Source organism: Brassica napus, chromosome C8 (assembly GCF_020379485.1).
Source record: "Brassica napus cultivar Da-Ae chromosome C8, Da-Ae, whole genome shotgun sequence".
NCBI classification, from domain to species: Eukaryota; Viridiplantae; Streptophyta; class Magnoliopsida; order Brassicales; family Brassicaceae; genus Brassica; species Brassica napus.
Window position 1 is genome coordinate 1,571,429 of NC_063451.1, and position 18,953 is coordinate 1,590,381.

General features: G+C 32.5%; 1 protein-coding gene across 7 annotated transcripts; it reads right to left on the reverse strand.

Moving 5' to 3' along the window:
• Positions 1-328: 328 nt before the first annotated feature.
• LOC106402274 (type IV inositol polyphosphate 5-phosphatase 6) lies at positions 329-4,672 on the reverse strand. Of its 7 annotated transcripts, none has more exons than XR_007327574.1 (12): positions 3,976-4,515; positions 3,787-3,877; positions 3,570-3,641; positions 3,401-3,488; positions 2,438-3,317; positions 2,170-2,363; positions 1,976-2,084; positions 1,753-1,901; positions 1,445-1,680; positions 912-984; positions 685-740; positions 329-562 (listed from the first exon to the last, which is right to left on the reverse strand). XR_007327574.1 is itself a non-coding variant. In XM_048765824.1 (10 exons), exons 1-9 carry the CDS (start codon positions 4,003-4,005, stop codon positions 1,458-1,460), a joined length of 1,836 nt encoding a protein of 611 aa, XP_048621781.1. In that variant the 5' UTR covers positions 4,006-4,515; the 3' UTR covers positions 329-984; positions 1,445-1,457. The 7 variants fall into 7 exon arrangements, 2 of the variants coding, with proteins under 2 accessions (XP_048621781.1, XP_048621782.1); XR_007327572.1 differs by having other exon boundaries at positions 685-828; XR_007327575.1 differs by having other exon boundaries at positions 685-840.
• Between the last annotated feature and the right edge of the window lie 14,281 nt (positions 4,673-18,953).

An 18,953-nucleotide genomic window follows, 5' to 3' on the forward strand; every position in this document is an offset into this window, starting at 1 on the left:
ATTTTTGTGTTTTCTATGAAAAAATTGTAAATTTCAAAAAAATTAATTGACTTTATTAAATTATTATTGGTTAAAAGTTATTGAAAATTGAAAATTACAGAAAACGATATATTTATTAGGGTAGTTTAATATGTTTTTTAAATATGTGTGAAAAAACTAAAAAATCTATTGCGAAATAGTATTACTGTTTTTTGTTTTGTTTTGTTTTAGGGAGACAATGTTTTTGATTGTTCATTAAACTTGTATTTAAATGCAAGATTGATAATTAGTTTGTCTAGAAACCCCAACTTTTGTGCAGTCCAACTATCATTACAAGACGGCATCAAGCTCACTTTAACTTTTCGTCAATTTTCATAAAATAGAAATGGAAATCATTTTCTTTGTATTTTCCTAAACCTTATATAATAAACATTACAATATGATTACCATAGGGACACTAGAATTGACTAAAAACAAAGAACATAAAATTTAATTTATCCTACTTGTGCTAACTCAAAAGAATGAAAATTTTAAATATGAACTTCTGTCTACTTGGCAGTTTCTGATTGAGTTAGTTGATTGCCTGCATAAAACAAAACACAAGTTGTGTAAAAAAGTGTTCACATTACATTATTACCAAAAATAAAACACTAATTAATTTCAAAGCAATGGTAAAATTTAATGGGTACCAACTGAAACTGTTACCTTATAATTTAGCTGTAAATTTTCAAATCCACCAGAGTTAGCAAAAACCATCAAAACTATGAACCGGATAGACAACAGAACCGCCGGTACGTGAAAATTAGTTAACCGAGGCAAAAATTACGAAACACTTTCTACACCTACAAACTGGAAATTACACTAACCGGAAACCAATGAGTTAAAACTCAAACCGGAAACTGTAAATGTAAAAGATATTTTTTTTGACAAACCTGTTCCCATTGAGTTAAAGAGGCAATGCAATGTCTCCATCACTTTCAAAGATCCAAAAACACTTTTGTTCACCTGACAAAAGCCAATTCAATTCTACCATGAGTGAAAGAAAAAACTTTCATAATGGTTCTGTAATCCTACTTTAATCCGGTTCAAGAAATTTTAAATCTCTTAATGTCATAAAGACAAAAGACTTGATAGTATGAGCTTTCAATGTTTTTTTGGTTCTCCTTATCCTAACCAATAGGTTGATCTTAATGCTCAGACAAGGCAGTGGCTCATTCCTTGGTTGAGATTACACACACCTATGCACATAAATGCAGATAATCATAGACTGGTCTCAACTCTATTTGCATCTAAGGACCACACATACTTGTGGACTTCTTTAGTTCTGAACAGCTCATGTCACTGACACAAATGCCATTTTCATCTATTTATGTCCCAGTAATTGCTAGCTTGGTGAGTTGTAATTAAATCTAAAAAATTTTTAACTATTAACATTAGATGCAAAAGACAAGACAAGAAAAGTTACCGTGTGTTTACTTCTAGAAGAAGCTGAGCTCGGTGTATCCACGGGAATAAGGAAAGAGCTCTTCAGCTTGGACACGTGAAGCGGAGCAACTCATTGTTCTCTTTAACCTATTATGAGCTGACTCAACCTCTGCACAGAAAATGCCATAGACCGGTCTATGATCCGAGAACCTTGACTCTCCTCTTACATATGATAACTGATGCAATCCTTCACCGTACCACAGTATCCTATCACACCTTTTTAAAAGAAAACAAACGTTAGATCATAATAAATTCATATACAAGAAGTTATATTAGGTGGAAACTTACCAAGCAGGAGTGCGACGTTTCTCCTTGGGATGCAAGTCATCTCCAGAGTATCTATCTGAGTTCCTTGAGTACTTGTACGTTGGTGGGAAATAGATCTTTCCTTCGTTCCATCCTTTGAACACATGTCCTCGTTTCTGCTCTATCCTTAACTGCAAGTTAAACATGTTTTGGATTAATAACTTCCTCAGACCATTAGGATCAAAGTATGTTTTACGAAACTTACCTGGTCGTTTTCTAGCAAAGCTCTCCAGTTCTGCATCTCAACTAATGCTTTAGCAGATCGATAAGACAGTGCTATCCGGTAATTCAAATCACCAAGCCATATTACACGACTGGTTCAAAAAATATATGATCAAGAAATGTTAACAAAAAATCAAGAAACTGTTTCTTGATGTAAGAGATGTTATCAAATCTTACTCATGCTGAAGGATATTCTCAGGGGACTTCTCATCCTCTAAGCTCTTGACACGTGGAAACCTTGTTTTCTTAAGTATCTCCATGACATCAGAGTTTCTCTTCAGCTCATCACCTTCTTTTTGTCCTGAAGTCAAGTGAGTACAAACAAAGCAAAAGCTTGTTTGATGCAGCAACATGCTTATTGAGATCGATCCCTAAAACAAATAAACAAAGACATAAGCTCACTCACAAAACAGAACACTGTGTAATGAAAAGAACAATGTCTAACCTTATTCCCTAGATAGCCCATTAGTCCTCTGCCAACACAAGACACCTTCATGTTCTTCACATGTTCCCTTAACTCACTCTTCACCCAAATGGTTAAGAAGACACCAACCATCTGTTTGCTAGCAACTAAACAATACTGCGAAGTATTCCACGGCATCCTATACCCGTTCTCGTTTGCTGTAGAGCCTGGCGAGTACAAGACAGTGCTTGGAGAGTCACCAGTAACATTATCATCATCAGAAGACCTTGAGAAGTCACTCGGCCGTGAGTAATCACTCGGTCTAGAGTAGTAATCACTTGGTCTATTAGAGTAATCACTCGGTCTTGAATAATCACTAGGTCTTCTTGAGTAATCACTAGGCCTTCTTGAGTAATCACTAGGCCTGTGACTGCTGCTGCTGCTGCTGCTGCTGCTACCGCGGAAACTCGGGTCGAAATCACTCGGCCTGTGGCTGAAGAAGACACGGTCACAGACGCTGAAACGGCGGTCAAGACCTGGCTGAGAGACTGAAGGATCGTTCCATGTACTGCTTGGGGTTTGGAAAGAGCGTCTGTGGAAGAAGGTGGAGTTCTTCTGCCTTGTGGAGCCGGAGAAGTCAGCGTCAAGCTCTGCCATAGGGACAGGGACAGGGGAAGGCGTGTGGTAACCGCTGGCTCCGCTGGTGCCTGGTCGGTTGTTGAGTGTTTTGCGGATAAGAGAGAGCCATTTCTGAGCAGGTCCATTGTCTTCGGCTCCAAGGACGTTGCCAGCATTAAGAGGAACAATCTCTTGGAATCCGAGGACATATATATCTGCAGGAGCTGAAGAGTGAAGCCACTCATCAAGGTTTAAGTCAGGAGGAGGAGAGCGTCCAGCTACGTTCCAGGTAGCAGTAAAGATGCTGCTCAAAGTGATCAACAACAAAGATTTTAAGTATCAATGGATCATAGTGTTATGAGTCATGACATGTGTATGTATATGTACCTGTAGTTTTGGACATCAACAATCCTAGGATTCTCATAATTCATTCTCCTTTGCCGAGCTTGCTGCTCCCAGTTCTTACTGAGCTTCTCTGTAAAAATCAGGAAACCATCAGTAAAATTTTTCTCTTACTTTGATGAAATCTTAATGTGGACTATATGTATGTTTATACCAGTTTTGGTCTTCTTGATTATGCTGGGAGCTTTCTCTGCTGAGAAGCTACTTCTGTGCTCTACTTCAACTCCTTTATTCAATATCAGAAAACAAATGAGATTAAGATTATCTCAGAAGAGACAAGAAAAATTAGAACATAACTCTCAAGAAAAAAAACAAGAACAAACAAACAAAATTGGTTCAAGGAAAGAAAGAAAGAAAGACAGAGAGTTTACCAGCAGAAGGGGCAGGAACATCTGCTTGAAACTCCTCTGTTTTGCTTTTTATATTAAACCATTTCCTGACCATCTTCATTGACCAGGCCAGCTTCATTTCACAAAATCCAAAAGCAGAAGGAAGGAATTTTTATGAATATTCAATCTTGCAATTCCATCAAGAATGGCACAGAGGAAGAGAGTAGAAACCTTATTTGTCTTGGATTTGTCTTCTCTCATTGTTACTCCTTCTTTTGCTTCTTTTACCAGTGTGTGTGTGTGTGTGTGTGGTTCTACTTCAACAGAAACTCAACCCATCCATAATCAAAGCTAAAAATGTGGAAATGTTTCCCTAAAAGTTTGACTTCTGTATGAATCACTGCCAAAATTTGACTGGAGCTGTGGTTTTTTTTCTCCCTATGGACCAGACAGAAACTTCAACAAGAGTAGGCTAGGAAAATAGAACCTAAGAGATGAGTTTATATTCTTAGTCTCTCTTTTTATCTCACAGGGACAAAGCAATGAACAAAATGGTGGGCTTTTGCTTTTTTTTTTGGTTCTTGAGAGGAGGGGAGAGAGAGAGGGTACTTTAAAATAAGAGAAAGTGTTGAAGAGACATCAATTCTTGAAGAAGACAGAGGCAAGACAATGAGGAGAGCAGATTTTAGAGGGAGAAAGTAAAAGTGAATTTCTTACATAGAGAGAGAAAGAGAGAAAGAGAGAAAGAGAGTCAGTCAAGCTTCTTTTGTTTTGCTTCTGTGAGAGAGCTTCTTATTAGTCCTCGTCGAAACGGCAAAGTAAAAGCAGCAGCGGATTTTGAACAAAATAAAGTGCAGAGAGAGAGAGAGAGAGACTAGTTTATTCTTTCTTCTAACTTTTATTTCTAATAATCATTAGGTATTATTGAATGTGTATATTTTATTTTTTTCAGAACTTTATAATAAGCTAATTTAATAAGACGTCTGGGAGATAACCATTGATTAGATTTGCCAAAACGAAAATTTAATATTTGCAACGTCTTTCTAATTCAAAATCTGCATTAATTATAATTTTATTGTTTGTTGGAAATTTGCCAATAACATTTTATATATACTCTTACGACAATTTTATTTCCACCTCACTTTATCTCTTATATTTAACCTTAACCAAAAACTACGTAAAAATTCCTAGAAAACTCATTTTAAGATGTAGGATTCGAGCCATCTCAATGAAATATAAAATATTTGTTTAATTCTTTATACATAATCTAAAAGAAGAATAGAAGCAAAAGATGGTTAAAATACTGAGTTTAGATTTAACTTAAAAAGGTAAAAAAACTGCGGAATGACATAATCATTTATGTATTTGTAACTAATCTTGTAGAATTATATTAGAATACATGAATGTAAATCATGATAGTGGAATTCTATGATTGATATAAACATGCCAGGTGCTTTTGTCAACTCTAGTAAAAACATTTATCATCACATCTTGTAATAATACGATGAACAGAAAAAGTCGAGACGTTTTTTATCATAATCTTTTACCTAATAAGATGTGTTAAGTGCTTGCCCTAAAAAGAGTATCTACCAAGTGTCAGAAAACAAAATATAACTGCTTAAAGATCAAATTAATTTAAAATAGTAACATTTGAAGCTTTACAAATTAAGTGAGGTACTATTGTTGGTGTTATTAATATTTTCAGAATGAGCCAAAAGCAACAGAAACTAGAGAGTATTTTACAATCTTCCACAGAGGTGCATGCGAAAATTGTGTATTGATGTTGACTGATAAAGCACGAAGAAACGCATATAAACTATAGGATATAATTAATTTAATAAAAATAGGTAATAATCCGTAAATTGGGGAGTAAACGATAAACATAGACAACAAATGTTTCAAACCTCTTTAACCTTCATCGTATGTTAGTATAGGATGCAACTATGCATTAAAAATATATTGTCATATGTTTTACTTTTTCTCAAAATCAATGTATTAATCCTTACAAAAATATCGAGTTTTTCGGTAAATGTTATATATACTGAAGCATATGATCTTTAGTGTTGTTTTAAAAAATTTAAGCATATTTTACATTTGTATTAATGTATATTAAACTCTCTTTCAAGATATATAAACATCATTTTAATTTTTATCAATTAATTTAGTAACACCTCATAATACTCCCTAAATTGGTGGACTAACCAATATAAAATCGTTATTTTCTAGAGAAACAAAGACAACAAAGGTTTCAAACCTCTTTGACATTCATCATATGTTAGTATATGATGCAACTAAGCATTAAAACAATATTGTCGTACTTTTGAATTTTTCTCAACATCAATGTGTTAACCCTTACAAAAATATTGAGTTTTTCGGTAAATATTCTATATACTGAAGCATCTGATTTTTAGTGTTGTTTTAATTTTTTTTAACACATTCTACATTTGTATTAATGTATATTAAACTCTCTTTCATGGTACATATGCATCGTTTTATTTTTATCAGTTAATTTAGTAAAACTTCATAATACTCCCTAAATTGGTGGACTAACCACTATAAAATCGCCATTCTCTAGAAAAAAAAAGACAACAAAGGTTTCAAACCTCTTTGACCTTCATCATATGTTAGTGCATGATGAAAATATGCATTAAAACAGTACTGTCATATTTTAAATTTTTCTCAAAATCTATATGTTAACCCCTACGAAAATATTGAGTTTTTCGGTAAATGCGCTATATACTGAAGCCTATGATCTTTAGTATTGTTTTAAAATTTATAAACACATTCTACATTTGTATTAATGTATATTAAACTCTCTTTCATAGTACATGGACACCGTTTTATTTTTTTATCAGTTAATTTAGTAAAACTTCATAATACTCCTTAAATTGGTGGACTAACCACTATAAAATCGCCATTCTCTAGAGAAACAGAGACAACAAAGGTTTCAAACCTATTTGACCTTGATCATATCTTAGTGTAGGATGCAACTATTCATTAAAACAGTATTGTTATATTTTTTAAATTTTTCTCAAAATCTATGTGTTAACCTACGAAAATATTGAGTTTTTCGGTAAATGTTTTATATACTGAAATTCATGATCTTTAGTGTTGTTTTAAAAAATTTAAACACATTCTACATATATATTAATGTATATTAAACTCTCTTTCCTGGTACATGTGCATCATTTTAATTTTTTATCAATTAATTTAGTAAAACTTCATAATACTCCCTAAATTGGTGGATTAACCACTATAATATTGCTATTCTCCAGAGAAACGGAGGCAACAAAAGTTAAAAACCTCTTTGAATTTCATCATATCTTAGTTCAAGATGCAACTATGCATTAAAACAGTATTTTCATATTTTTGAATTTTTCTCAAAATCTATGTGTTAAATGCTCTATATACTGAAGCATATGATCTTTAGTGTTGCTTTACAAAATTTAAACATATTCTATATTTGTATTAATGTATATTAAACTTTCTTTCATGATACATGTGCGTTGTTTTAATTTTTTATCAATTAATTTAGTAAAACTTCATAATACTCCCTAAATTGGTGGACTAACCAGTATAAAATGTCTATTCTCTAGAGAAACGGAGACAACAAAGGTTTCAAACCTCTTTGACCTTCGTCGTATGTTAGTGCAGGATGCAACTATGCATTAAAACAGCATTGTCATAATTTTGAATTTTTCTCAAAATCAAAATGTTTACCCTACGAAAATTTTGAGTTTTTCGGTAAATGCTCTATATACTGAAGCCTATGATCTTTAGTGTTGTTTTATAAAATTTAAACACATTCTACATTTTTATTATAAACTCTCTTTCATGGTACATGGGCATCGTTTTAATTTTTATCAATGAATTTAGTATAGCTTCATAAAACTCCCTAAATTGGTGGACTAACCACTATAAAATCGTTATTCTCTAGAGAAACAGAGACAACAAAGGTTTCAAACCTCTTTGACATTCATCATATGTTAGTATATGATGCAACTATTCATTAAAACAATATTGTCATAATTTTGAATTTTTTTCAAAATCTATGTGTTAACTAACCCTTACGAAAATATTGAGTTTTTCGGTAAATGCTCTATATACAGAAGCCTATGATCTTTAATGTTGTTTTAAAATTTTTAAACACATTCTACATTTGTATTAATGTATATTAAACTCTCTTTCATGGTACATGGGCATCGTTTTAATTTTTGATATTTTAATTTAGTAAAACTTCATAAAACTCCATAAATTGGTGGACTAACCACTATAAAATCGATATTCTCTAGAAAAACGGAGACAACAAAGGTTCCAAACCTCTTTGACCTTCATCATATGTTAGTGCAAGATAAAACTATGTATTAAAACAACATTGTCATATTTTTTGAATTTTTCTCAAAATCTATGTGTTAACACCTATGAAAATATTGAGTTTTTCGGTAAATATCCTATATACTGAAGCCTATGATCTTTAGTGTTGTTTTAAAATTTCTAAACACATTATACATTTGTATTAATGTATATTGAACTCTATTTCATGCTACATATGCATCGTTTTAATTTTTTATCAATTAATTTAGTAAAACTTCGTAATATTTCCTAAATTGTTGGACTAACCAGTATAAAATGTCTATTCTTTAGAGAAACGGAGACAACAAAAGTTTCAAACCTCTTTGACCTTCATCATATGTTAGTGCATGATGCAACTATGCATTAAAACAATATTGTCATATTTTTTAATTTTTCTCAAAATCAATGTGTTAACCCTACAAAAATTTTGAGTTTTTCGGTAAATGCTCTATATACTGAAGCCTATGATATTTAATGTTGTTTTAAGAAATTTAAACACATTCTACATTTGTATTAATGTATATTAAACTCTCTTTCATGGTACATGAGCATCGTTTTAATTTTTTATCAATTAATTTAGTAAAACTTTATAATACTCCTTAAATTGGTGGACTAACAAAGGTTCCAAACCTCTTTGACCTTTATCATATGTTAGTGCAAGATGAAATTATGCATTAAAACAATATTGTCATATTTTTTTAATTTTTCACAAAATCTATGTGTGAACACCCGTACGAAAATATTGAGTTTTTCGGTAAATGTTCTATTTACTGAAGCTTTTCTATGGGTCTTTTCTCTCTTTAACCACATTTATCTTTCCTTATGTTTTAGTTATTTCCGTTTATCAGTTTACCGTCGAGGTTCTCTCTCGTTATAACCGACTTTTTCCGTTAGGCTTTTAATTTAATATAAGTATTTAGTGTTCAAAAGAAACCTATAGGATAAAATTTACCCTCAAACTAATGCGCGAAGATATTATTAAATGTCTAAATATGCAATGCTACATGAAGCCACGACCACCTAACCTAAATGAAATGGATTTGTCTTTTAAAATATATATCTCTGATGCTCTTTTTAGCTATGAATACAATTTATATATCCTACCATCAATTGAAATATAGAAAATACTATGCTATTAATACTTATCTAAATAATAACATAACTCATATCAACTCATATTTGCAACACTACTACGTACATGAATAGTATTTATACAATTATACTTGTAATAAGGCACCAAATTATTTAGAAGTAAAGTATCACATTTTCTCTTCCAAAATTTTGGTATCTCAAGAAAGTAGAAAAGTAAACAAATAATGCTATTAAAGACTGAAAAGACAGAAGTAGAGGGGAAAAAATCAAAAAGAGAGCTATCTGTCTCGGTCTATTGTTATGGTTGCCATATCATCTTTCCTTTTCAATTTGTTTAGTATCTCTAGTTTTGTTTTTACTTTTTTCGAAATTTATCTTTACTGAAATTTACAATTTCTGAATTTCCTTAAATTGGACGGTTCTTTGATTTTAGATTTATTATTTTCTTGTAGCACAAATGCTGGACAAAAGATACTGTATTGAAGCAGCCCACTCGCCATTGATACGAGGAGTTCTCTTTTTTTCTCGAGACTACCATTTTTCTTACATGAACAGTTAATATACAAAGCTAAAGAAGTCTTGCCAATCCGTATATAAAAATATTTTTCGACCCACTTTTATTTATTTTTGTAACTATTTTTATTGTTTTATTTTAAAAATATAATCTTATTTAGAAATTCAATTTTGTTTCATTTTTTAAAAGACATCAAATATCAAATATTCAAACACTATAAGAAAACAAAATATTATCAAGTTATATTATGTTTTTAAAATAAAAAAAAAAAAAATAGCAGTTACAGAAAAAAGAATTAAAAAAATCTTTTTAACGTCGTCAGCAAAACACTAAACCCTAAACTCTAATCTTTAAACCCTAAACCTTTGGGTAAACCTAAACCCTTGGGTAAACTCTAAACCCTTGGATAAATCCTAAACCCTTGGATAAACCCTAAACTCTAAATAAAAACACTAAACCCTAAAACTCTAAACCCTAAATTCTAAACCCTAAACCTTTGAGTGTTTTAGTGTTTAGTGATTTTGATTTAGAGTTTAAGATTTATCCTAGAGTTTAAGATTTATCCTAGAGTTTAGGGTTTACCCAAGGGTTTAGGGTTTATGATTTAGGGTTTAGAGATTAGGATTTAGGGTTTAATGTTTTGCTGATGACGTTAAAAATATTTTTTTTTGTAATTACTACTATTTTTTATTTATTTATTTTTATCTTTTAATTTTTTAAAAATAATATAATTTGACAATATTTTGTTTCTTTTTTTAAAAGATATTGAATATGAAATAACACAATCCTATTGGTTGGTGAATTCAATAATAAGTCTTAGGATATCCAAAGTCTCTAGCAAGTTATAGAAAGTCCGTTAGTATCTGTCAAATGACTAGATAAATCGGTAAAACATTACAAGTTCTTCAAAAGATCATGGTGAGAACATTCGCACAGTGCACAGTGAATGTATCTAGAGATATTAACTATATTGAGATGATATGATCCAATCTTGTAATCCCACAAACCTTGTTATTATATGTATACAAAGTTATATACCTAACTTAACTATACAAAATACAGAAAATAATTAAGAAATTGATAATGGCTTAGACGGCGGAGAATTCCATGCTGGGACAGCCAAATGTCTCGTATCATTAAAAATATTCGCTTAAATTAATAGATTAACGATAATGTGTATTTTAAATTAATTTAAATAAAAGCAGCATAAGTTTTTATCAAATAAAATGATCCACAATAGTATAAAATATGGAATTTAGCTCCACCATACATTAAACACTCATGGATGCTAATCATGATCAGCAGCATATACACCATTAATTCGTTACGCTAAATTGCTTTGTCCCATCAAGATACATCCATATTTGTTTACAGACAATAGGAAACGCAATATCGAACATATATATAGATATCTTTGATCAGACGACCTACACATGGTTAATCATTCATATAACTTGATGATTATATTGAAGATATGATTTAACCATTTTCGACATCGTTTGATACTTGGAGTATTCTAAAACGCGTTTTGAAACACCAAATGGTCCATGTTATCCAGTCAATCTTTATGGATTCTTATTTAATCAACACATCCGATATATATTGACAAGCACGATCATTTACGTCTAGATGGGCAAAGAAACGACTAGTAAATAGAGAAAGAAACCATATATATATATACTTTTATTTGTGTCTTAATTTATCTGAGATTATATGTGCAAACAGACGCATTTTATAATACATTTCTTACCATTGAACGTCTCTTTATATACATCTTTGTGTAACCTATCTATTATATGAGCGGACTTTGATTTTATTGGTATCTAATTAGCAGGAATATTATTATTAATTTGTCCCACGAACTCGTAGATGACTTACACTTTCGCACTGATGGACCAAGGCAATGCATTTTCCCATTTTTACACAATCTAATACAGTTTACACACACACACACACACACACACACATATATATGATTATGAAAGTTTATTACAAGGTGAAATGTTCCGAAAGAAGAGATAATCGAGGGCATGCAAGTATGCAACACATGATAATAAAGTCGGTGTACATTGTTTTTCATTTAATGTTAAGAAAATTTCAACACCCAGAGGTTCGGATTGTGTTATCAGTAAATCGAAATGAAACTTCTTTCAACTTTTTATATTCTACGTGCCAGTTTCTTTAATGGGGGAAAGAACAAGGGAAATGACCAACTGGTGTCAAATGGATGCGCATTTAAAATGAAGTCTATATTTTCCATATCCAAAATAAAAGGGATATTCTCTAACTTGTACAATGGTTTCTTACACTGTTGAGCGCAATCTTTTATTTAACCTTTTAGTTTCGTTTTACTTATAATTATAAACCATAGACTTCTAAAAAATTATTTTCCATGTACCAGTATTATGTAATTTTAAGTGGAAAACCTACTCTTCTTTATATAGAAAACATCCTAGAGATATATCATGTGTCATATCACTTTAATCTCTTCACTTTAATCTAGTATAAAATCATTATGCCAAAGACACTATATAAACCCATAGTCTAGGATAGTCATGAAACGACAACCGTTGAAAATTGGAGTACTAGGCTTTTGATCCATACTCAATGGTTAACGAAATGGAAGGGGACAAAAGTAGATTGCATGGTTTCACATAGTAATTACATCTTATCACCAAAGCTTTACTTTCATTAAAATAAAACACAAGGGAGATTTTGCTTTTACTTTCTCTTTTAAGTACAAATCTCATCTCTTAAATTGCAATATTTACGAGGCAGTCAGAGCAAAGATTCACCTATATAAAACAATATTGCATGTATATATTAAAGAATTAAATAGTATATGCATCGGGTTTTTCTTTTGCTTTTATTGTGGGGAGGTCCACGTTTTCTTTATGTTTGCTTGTAGGCTATGTAATGCCCGTTTGTATGTAGACTCGGGCCACATAGCATTTTAAGGAAGAAAATCAATAAAGCTTAGAAATTCAAAGATGGATGTATAAATTATTTCGGATCATGTTTGGTAATTGTTCCTCGTATTTTCAACTATGATCCCTTGATCTAAATAATTATAAAAGTAACCTAAGTTTCTAAAACAAGCAAAGCTCAGATATGCAACCTTGTTTTTTTTGGTAAACATATGCAACCTTGTTGAAAGGTTATCATGTAGTTTCGTTGTTGATAAATGGGTACAAGCCCTTTGGTTGGTAAAGAGTGTTATTTTTCGATGTAAAAACCATTTTTTTCCTTCTACAAGCAGGTCCGATTCACTCCGGTCGGTTTCGAGTTTATAAACCCTCTGACCGAACCTTTTGCCGGTCCGGTTCGATCAAAGATTGAATGAGTGTTATTGGAATTCAAGATTGGAGGAGCTTATATAAGCACATGCAACTTTTTCTCATTTCAAGCTTAAAGAAACAGTGTGTTTGCTACTATTGGGCTTTTTTTGCTAGTGTAGCTTTAGTTTATATACTCTCTTTCAACTAAAGTATTACACTAATACCATTAACAACAAAAGAAAATACATGTCCCATAAAAACTTAGGCCCAATATGTATTATTTGACATGTGTTTAACAAAAGAGATAACAAAAACAAAGGCCCTCTTACGAAATAACTTATAATTTATAGTATCGAGAAATTTAAATAAGAATAAAATTTAATACCCGTAGGAAGCAAATAACACTAATATAAGAGAGAGAGTTTATTATAAGAAGGAAGAAGAAGATGTAATGATTCTTTGATTATAAACTCTTGTTCTTGTTTATGGTGTACAAAAGAGTGAGATGAGTGATGGTATTTATAGTGAACAACAATACATAAAATAACGAAGATGGTGCTTAATTTGGTAAATGAGTGGGTGATCATAGTGCTTGATGAGTAGATGATCATAGTGCTTGAGTTGGTAAAGGAGTGGATGATCATTTCAAAGTTTATTTTATAACACTCCCCCTTGATCATCCATCTTGTATTAAATTAAGTTTCGTAACACTCCCCCTTGGGGACCGGTGTCACTCTCCGCTCTCGCTTAACGTCTTTGTTGCCTCGTTAAAAACCTTTCTAGGAAAACCCAATGGGAAAAACCATAGTTAGGTAAAAAGAGTACAAATACGTAAGCTCCCCCTCGATTGAGTAGTCATAGATCCTTCTGATGACGCATTCCAATGTTATGGACATGTTTTCTGAATACCGAAGTAGGAAGTGCTTTTGTGAAGAGGTCGGCTGCATTGTCGCATGATCGGACATATCTTACTTCAATCTCTTTCTTCTTCTCGAGCTCTTGAGTGTATGAGAAGAACTTTGGATGTATATGTTTTGTTCTATCACTTTTGATATATCCTTCCTTCGTTTGAGCAACACATGCTGCATTGTCTTCATATAGAATAGTTGGCCCCGTACTTTTGTCAATCCCACTACTTGAACAAATGTGTTGGCTTATTGATCTTAGCCATACACATTCTTTACTTGCTTCATGGAGTGCGATGATCTCAGCATGATTTGAAGAGGTAGCCACAAGCGTTTGTTTCTGAGAACGCCAAGATATAGCAGTGCCTCCGATCGTAAAAACATATCCTGTTTGCGATCGGGCTTTGTGTGGATCTGAAAGATATCCTGCATCTGCAAAACCAACCATTTGACCATTTAAATCTTTAGGGTAAAATAAGCCTAAATCAATAGTCCCTTGTAGGTAACGAAAGACATGTTTAATTCCATTCCAATGTCTTCGTGTTGGAGATGAGCTAAATCGTGCTAGAAGATTAACAGCGAATGATATATCAGGCCATGTACAATTTGCAAGGTACATCAACGCTCCAATTGCACTTAGATATGATACTTCCGGACCAAGTATCTCTTCTTTTTCCTCAGGTGGTCGAAATGGATCACTTTCAATGTTAAGTGATCTGACGACCATCGGAGTACTAAGAGGATTAGATTTATCCATATTAAAGCGTTTCAACACTCTTTTGGTGTATGTAAATTGATGTACAAATATACCATTTTGAAAATGTTCTATTTGAAGGCCAAGACAATACTGTGTCTGTCCGAGATCTTTCATCTCAAATTCTCCTTTTAGATATTCTGATGCCTTTTGTATTTCCTTCTGAGTTCCAATAATATTTAGATCATCAACATATACTGCGATTATCACAAATCCGGATGTTGTTTTCTTGATGAAAACACATGGGCATATAGGATCATTCACATATCCTTCTTTTGTTAAATGTTCACTGAGACGATTGTACCACATACGTCCAGATTGTTTTAACCCATATAATGATCTTTGCAATTTTATTGCATATAACTCTTTAGGTTTGGAACTTAATGTTTCTGGCATTTTAAATCCATCAGGGATTTTCATGTATATATCAGTATCTAATGATCCGTATATATAAGCTGTAACAACATCCATGAGACGCATCTCAAGATTTTTATCAGCGGCTAGACTCATCAGGAATCTAAATGTGATCGCATCCATTACAGGAGAATATGTTTCCTCATAATCAATACCAGGTCATTGAGAAAATCCTTGGGCTACAAGGCGAGCTTTATACCTTGTAATCTCATTTTTCTCATTTCGTTTTCGAACGAAAATCCATCTGTACCCAACTGGTCTCACATCTTCAGGTGTGAGTACAATAGATCCAAACACTTTTCGTTTGTTAAGCGAATCAAGTTTGATTTGTATTGCTTCTTTCCATTTATTCCAATCATGTCTCTTTTGACATTCATATATGGATTTCGGTTCTGGATCATCGGTATCTTCATTTACCTCATTTGACATAAGATATGAGAAAACATCACCAATGTCATCATTTTCATTCATTTTCCATATCTTTTTATTATGGATGTAATTAATAGAAATCTCATGATTATCTTTCGATTCATGATGCTCTGATTCATCAGAGTCCTTATCATTTATTTCTTCCAAAATATTTTCTGCTATTTTGGGTGCATCATATATTTCAGCTTTCTTCTGTTTCCTAGGATTCTTATCCTTAGAACCAACAGGTCTACCACGCTTCAGGCGTGTTTTTGGCTCTCGTGTGTCATCTTCCTTTTCTTGTTCATTTGGCATTTTGATACGAGCAGGAGCATTTGCAGCTGGTATATGAGATTTAGTTACCGTCTTGGTATCTGGAAATGCATCAGGTAGCTGGTTAGCTATACTCTGTAAATGCATAATTCGTCGAACTTCTAGTTCTGACTCTTTAGTAAGAGGATCAAGATATAACAATGATGGTACACTCCATTTTATATCACTTCCAACATTTTTGTTTTCTCCCCCTAGAACTGGGAATACATTTTCGTCAAAATGATAATCAGCAAAACGTGCTGTAAAGACGTCACCAGTATGTGGTTCTAGGTATCTTATAATTGATGGAGAGTCACAACCAACATATATTTCCAATCTTCTTTGTGGTCCCATCTTTGTACGTTGTGGTGGTGCTACAGGCACATATACCGCACAACCAAAGATTCTAAAGTGGGAAATGTTTGGTTCTCGACCAAACGCTAACTGTAGTGGGGAATACTTATGGTATGCACTCGGTCTGATCCGAATGAGTGCTTCTGCATGCAAAATGACATGTCCCCATACAGAGGTTGGAAGCTTTGATCTCATGATCAATGGTCTTGCAATCAATTGCAGAAGCTTAATTAAAGATTCAGCCAAACCATTTTACGTATGAACATGAGCAACCGAATGTTCAACTTCAATTCCTATTACCATACAATAGTCATTGAATGCTTGTGATGTGAATTCACCAGCGTTGTCTAGTCTAACTCTTTTAATAGTATAATCAGGAAACTGTGCTCGCAGTTTGATTATCTGAGTTAGAAATCTCGTAAATGCCACATTTCGAGATGATAATAGACAAACATGTGACCATCTACTGGATGCGTCAATTAATACCATAAAATAGTGGAATGATCCACATGGTGGATGTATAGGTCCACATATATCACCTTGAATTCTTTCAAGGAACTTTGGTGATTCTTTATCGATTTTGGTTGGCGATGGTCTTACGATCAATTTTCCTAGAGAACATGCAACACATCTCATTTTATCTCCTTGAAAAATCTTCTGGATTTTCATTGAATGACCATGCGAGCTCTCTATGATTCTACGGATCATTGTAGTGCCTGGATGGCCAAGGCGATCATGCCATAATGTGAACTCTTATGGGTTCCATTTTACTACAAGATTTGATTCGATCTCATCGATATAAGTATGATGTAGTCCCGAAGGAAGTTCTGGAAACTTTTCCAATATGTGTTTTCTGCCATATTTTTCAGAAATTACATACATGTATTTCTTTCTATCCTCAGTTGCAGACTGAGTATCATATCCGTGAAGATATATGTCTTTAAAACTCAACAAATTCCTTTTAGAACTCGAAGAATATAAAGCATTATTTATGGAAAATTTAGTTCCATTCGGCAAAGTAAAGTTTGCTTTACCAGTTCCTTCAATCACGTCTGCAGGACCTGATATTGTATTGACGATAATTTTTGTCGGTTTTATATCAGAGAAATATCTCTTTTGTCTCAGAATAGTGTGCGTTGTTCCACTATCTGGTATGCATATTTCACGAATCCGTTTATTGGATTTTGCTCCATTAGCATGTTGATCCATTTCTGAAATTGTCATATTAATAAAAGAAAACATAAAATTCATTCATATAATGATCATAAATGGAAACACGCAATATTGATATATTAAGGTGACGTTAAAAACATCATTATTTTCTGAACAAACCAATTTAGTGTTATAACTTTGACTAAACGTATTATTATCAAACAAGCATATTGGTACACACGTGTGCATGTGCATGGTTCAATGAATATACGAGCAAATCGGTAATGCAACTACACGTTATAAAGGTGTTTTCTGTTTGGAGTGTTAACCGAACCAAACCAATTAACAATAAGTGATACACATTACAGTTTGTAGAATTAAATTAAACAAAGTCGTTTTAGTAGATCCATCGATCGATGCGTTATAGCCCATAAACCCATCGATCGATGTGTTTTAGCAGATGTACAACCATTAGTCATGGTTAATATATTATATGTCATATGACTATAGTATTATAGTGCATTGCTTTAAAACATGCATATATACAATCAGACAAATTAATATCATCGTCTAAAATGACTATATATATATATATATTTTTTTTTTTTAGAATTTCGTAATTTAAAAACCGTTTACATTAATCATACAAGCAATAACAAGTAAATATAATGTAAACAAACATAAGGCGATGTTAATGCCAAAATATTTATCAGTGGTTCCTCCAACAAAAATAAAATACATAGCCGAAAAAATATAAATCGCACATAAAATTAAAGCTAAGCGACTCATCTTCATTGCGATTGAAAAACCGAAATATGGCGATTTGAAAATTTTGAGAGGAGATGAAATGTTTTGGATGAGTGAATGAAGTGAAGAATGAGTTGTATTTATAGATGAAAATCACTGTTCATGACCGTTGGAAAAAGGGTAAAAAATTTGAAATTTTTTCTTTGTGACCGTTGGGGTTAAATCGAGTGCACCGAAAATCAGTCTGAAAATATCGTATTAAACGATCAATCAAATCTATTAAATTTCATAAAATTTTGATAAAAATAAAAATTATGGTGAATAAATATTTTTTTGTTATGATAATAAATTATGCGACGGCTCAGCCGGTCAATGCAGAATAATAAATAAATTATACGGCGGCTCGGCCGACCAATTAGCAATAAACAAAATATAAGGTGGTTCAGCCGACCAGTTAATAACAAACAGAAAATAAAGGCGGCTCGGCCGTCCAGTTAACAACAAACAGAAAATAAAGGAGGCTCGGCCGTCCAGTTAACAATAAATAGAATATAAGGCGGCTCGGCCGACCAATAAATTAATTAAAATATTAATAAATAATATAGGCGGTATTCCGGCCATTATAACATAATATAAATAATAGTACAGGCGGTATACCGACCATTATTGCAGAGTATATATGATACAATAAATTTTATTGAATTGCAGAACGATCGTGCTGATAACGTGTTATGAAATAACTTATAATTTATAGTATCAAGAAATTTAAATAAGAGTAGAATTTAATACCCGTAGGAAGCAAATAACACTAATATAAGAGAGAGAGTTTATTATAAGGAGGAAGAAGAAGATGTAATGATTCTTTGATTATAAACTCTTGTTCTTGTTTATGGTGTACAAAAGAGTGAGATGAGTGATGGTATTCA

Coding starts and splice junctions, on each gene's coding strand:
- LOC106402274 (XM_048765824.1), bottom strand. CDS start 4,005: ATGAGAGAAGACAAATCCAAGACAAATAAG. Junction 3,878..3,975: donor ACAAATCCAAGACAAATAAG/GTTTCTACTCTC, acceptor TGTGAAATGAAG/CTGGCCTGGTCAATGAAGAT. Junction 3,318..3,400: donor GTTGATGTCCAAAACTACAG/GTACATATACAT, acceptor CACTTTGAGCAG/CATCTTTACTGCTACCTGGA.